General features: G+C 37.5%; 1 protein-coding gene across 1 annotated transcript; it reads right to left on the reverse strand.

The window, feature by feature from the left end:
* Positions 1-950: 950 nt before the first annotated feature.
* LOC113059676 (beta-2 adrenergic receptor-like) lies at positions 951-3,661 on the reverse strand. Its single transcript, XM_026228221.1, has 2 exons — positions 3,485-3,661; positions 951-2,960 (listed from the first exon to the last, which is right to left on the reverse strand). Exon 2 carries the CDS (start codon positions 2,843-2,845, stop codon positions 1,784-1,786), a length of 1,062 nt encoding a protein of 353 aa, XP_026084006.1. The 5' UTR covers positions 2,846-2,960; positions 3,485-3,661; the 3' UTR covers positions 951-1,783.
* Between the last annotated feature and the right edge of the window lie 350 nt (positions 3,662-4,011).

Genomic DNA, 4,011 nt, shown 5'->3' on the forward strand with positions numbered 1-4,011 from the left:
AATCCAGAAGATTCCCCTCTGTTACAACTTGTAGTAAAAAAAACACATTGTTTACCAGATGCCCTATGAGTAAGGCAGCTGCCAAATCTTGCTATTGCTTCACAGAAATGACATTGAAATAATAATTAAAAAATAAAATGCTAAAGCCAGGCCATCTGCCCTCCCCCCAAGGTCTTATGGGGAATTGGACAGCCCCTTGGTTCCAAACTGGACCCTCCAGGCTTGACACATCTATGAGGGGACAAGTGATTGGAGATTCACCAGACAGTAATCTCTGAAACAAGATTAAAGATGGTTTAGCAAAATTCTGATTTAAGATTAACATGGCTAACATTTGCCTACTCTGCTGGATCTTCAGATGCATTGTGTTGCATCCCATCTGTGTGAATGTATTTGCACGGTGAGAGATAAAAGGTTTTGAAGGGGTAAATTGTCCTCTTGAGCACTGAGATCAAGCGGTTTAATATGTTGCAAAGTTCTGATAAAATATGCATAATATAGTTGGAGAAATTCTCAACCCCACAAAAAATAAATAAATAAAAAATTCACCAACTTCACCCTCGTTGTTCCAAGCGTGTATGACTTACTTTCTTCTCTGGAACATAATAGAAGATATTTTGAAAAATTTTCATTTGTTTTTGTTTTTTTCCCCTGCAATGGAAGTCCATGGGGAATTAAACTAGTTACATATCTTCTTGTTCCACAGAAGAAATAAAGTCATACATGATTGGAATGCAATGATTTTTGGGTGGATTATTCTTTTAATCCGTACAGTTTATTTAGGTAACAATGGATCAGATGTTTAGCAAATTTAAAAGATTTAAATGAACTTTCTCTGTCAAAGATGTACTTAAAAATTTCATCAAATTCATTAAAACAGACATTTAATGAAGAATTCTTTATTGTATACAATACAAAACTGTGCAAAAGAATAATGGCCTGAATAAATAATCAACTCATAGTCACTGAACATCAGTCATGTCTTTGGTATATGTTGATAACCAAAATTATGCATATAATATGAATACACCAATAAGCAAATGCACTTGTCTTGACACAACCTTCTAGTTTTTTATGGAAATCACATAAGCCAATAAACAATTAACTCTATAATAATGTGTGCTTTAAAACTCCCAAGTGTTTATATTGATAATTTACATAAGTATCAGTACATATCAAGTACATTTATATACACACATTTTTTTAAAGCCACACAATATCTCAAAATATCAATTCTCCAACATTGAAAAAAGACGCCAAATCAAATCAATACTCTACTGAAGCATCAATGTAATATGTGAAAAGACCCCAAAGCAAATGTTTTGGGAATATCATGATCCTTTGGATATTCAATTACATGGTGAAATCTTGTGACATGAAATCTCTCATGCAAAGTTTAGAATCAATCAAAAAGGTGACCTGAGTATGACATGCCATTTAACAGGTATGAAGGCATTAAATAACACTGGCATCAATAGGCACCCTGTGGCCTAATGGTTGGAGATCTAAGCTGATAATAAAAACATTGTAGGTTTGATTACAAGGAATGATTCATGTCCTCAATGTATCTTGACCTCCAGTTCTTTCAGGGGGACTAGAAAGCTGGCAGGTTAAGCTAACAGCTGTGTTTCTGGTAGACCTTGAACCAGCAACAAACCAGTTATAAGCCATTTTAACCAGCTTGGTCCATCTAATGTACAGCTAGAAACCAGATAGCCTACTACAGCTTATGTAATAAAAAAAGCACCATCTAAATCGGGCTGCTGCTCAGTAATATCATTCATTAGGTTTGCTTGTCTATTTCCTCATTGTCTTTCCCCCCATTTACAGTGTTTTCATACTCAGGCTTTTTAGGCGCAGTGTTCAACTGAGCGGATATGAGCAGCTGATACGCGCGACTTCTAAACTTCTGGTCTCTCACACCATATATAATAACATTACAGCAGCTGTTTGAAGTCAGAATCCAAAAGGCAAAAAACGCAAAATTGCACCATTCGTTTCCCAACACATTCCCAACTACAAACACGGCGATGGGAGTGAAAGAAGCGGTGAAAGCCAGCGTCAGAGTGCCGATCGTCTTGGCAGCCTTGATGTCGGAGAAGCTTGGTTTCGCTGAGCTTTGACTCTCGGTCTGTGCGAGATGTTTCCTCCTTTTTGAATGCTGGCGGATTGTGGTGAGGGATATGATATTGATGACAACAGTACCTCCAAGCAGTGTAAAGTCAAAGGCAGGGAAGAGTAAGAGAATGTTCCAAGCTTGCGACGGGAAGTCTGTGCTTCCAAGCGCGTAATTGCACATGCGGCTGCAAGGATTGTACTCCAGCGCGATTTCATCGCTGAAAACCAGTGGAGATATTGCCAGGAAAAAACTGCCTATCCAAGAAAAGACTATTAGTATGCTTGTTCTTTTTTTAGTTATGACTGATTCCTTATGCAGTGGCCTCAAAACGGCAATGCTCCTTTCAATAGTCAGGAGGAAAATTGTTGTAATGGAAACTAAAGTGCATCCCGCAAATACAGGTCCGATGAAATTGCACGGGTGGAAAAGTGTGGTTTGGGAATTGCGCGTAGTCCACACTGGCACTGAATTGTAGATCATGAGAGATACTTCTGCGTAAACGGAGACGGGCACCACAAAAATGCCCACAGCCAGGTCTGCCACGGCCAGTGAGGCTTTTAAATAACCCTGTGGAGTGTGGAAGTGTTTCGTTCCAACGACCACTGCTAATGTCAAGAGGTTTCCGAAGAGTATAGCAAGTATCAGTGATACCATGAAGACCACCAGGAGTATCTTATTGGTCGTGGTACAGCAACACACACTGCAGTTTGCGAGTTCCTCTGGCATCGTTCAGCTGCGCGAAAAATTCCAGTCAGTAGCACAGTGGGATTTCTCCTCTTTGCTCGGAGGCAAGGCAGGGCAACCTGCGCATGGTGGTCTTTGCAGATTGAGAAATTCACTTCTGCCAATATCAATGACATAATGATGAACATAAAGTTTTGAATAATTGTCACTTTTTCATGAAGAGGATGTCTAAAATTGTCTTTAATTTTTGTACCCAAAGTCCCAAAGACATCAGCCATGAAAAACTGACAGCAATTATAAACACTGGCATCAATACATACATATATATATATATATATATATATATATATATATATATATATATATATATATATATATATATATATATAGGCTAAAGCTATCCCAGCTGATTTTTAAAATACATTTCCATGCATATAATTTCAATGTTTGCCTCATAGTAGCCTATGTTTAGAATCTTACAGAAACCACGTTTTCAAAATGGAAAAGCCACCAATTTAGCGGAATGACTCAAAATACGCTCACAACATCACACTGATTGAAAGAAAACACAATAATCTTAGATTAAAATCCTAAAGGAAAACCATTTGAGACACAATTTACTACATATAGAAATGTGCATAGTGCATATAGCATAATGTGGTACAGCTGATGTTAACATACCTTGCTGGGTAAATCCTTATATCCAACTTTGGCGTCTTCCAGCACATCTGAGAAAATATTCCGAACGAGTCCGGAATATTATAATCAAGTAACTAGTTGCATTAGCTAAATATGTGGAGAAATGGGGGAATCTCCTCTACAATCCCCTGTCTGTGACTGCTTTTACATTGCGTGTGCTCAAACAGCCTGGAGTGCAAGCGAGCACTTGCCAGTCTGACGGGCACTGATGCAGTCATCGGAATGCCCAATGGCTATTGTTTACTTTCCCTCAATTACTATGCAAACACAGTAATTAGAGAAAATATAAAATGATCAGTGATGAGTAATCAGCCAGTAGCTCTATAAGAGCACCGCAACAAGCTCAAAGAGTAATTATCATTGACAGGGTATGCAAAGAATCTTTTCAATGCAACTATATATATATATATATATATATATATATATATATATATATATATATATATATATATATATATATATATATATACACACACACACACTCACACACACGATGCAATTGTCTGAAT

The sequence above is a fragment of the Carassius auratus genome, chromosome 41 (genome assembly GCF_003368295.1).
Source record: "Carassius auratus strain Wakin chromosome 41, ASM336829v1, whole genome shotgun sequence".
NCBI classification, from domain to species: Eukaryota; Metazoa; Chordata; class Actinopteri; order Cypriniformes; family Cyprinidae; genus Carassius; species Carassius auratus.

Bases quoted from the DNA above. Each gene is read 5' to 3' on its own strand.
- LOC113059676 (XM_026228221.1), bottom strand. From the start codon at position 2,845: ATGCCAGAGGAACTCGCAAACTGCAGTGTGTGTTGCTGTACCACGACC.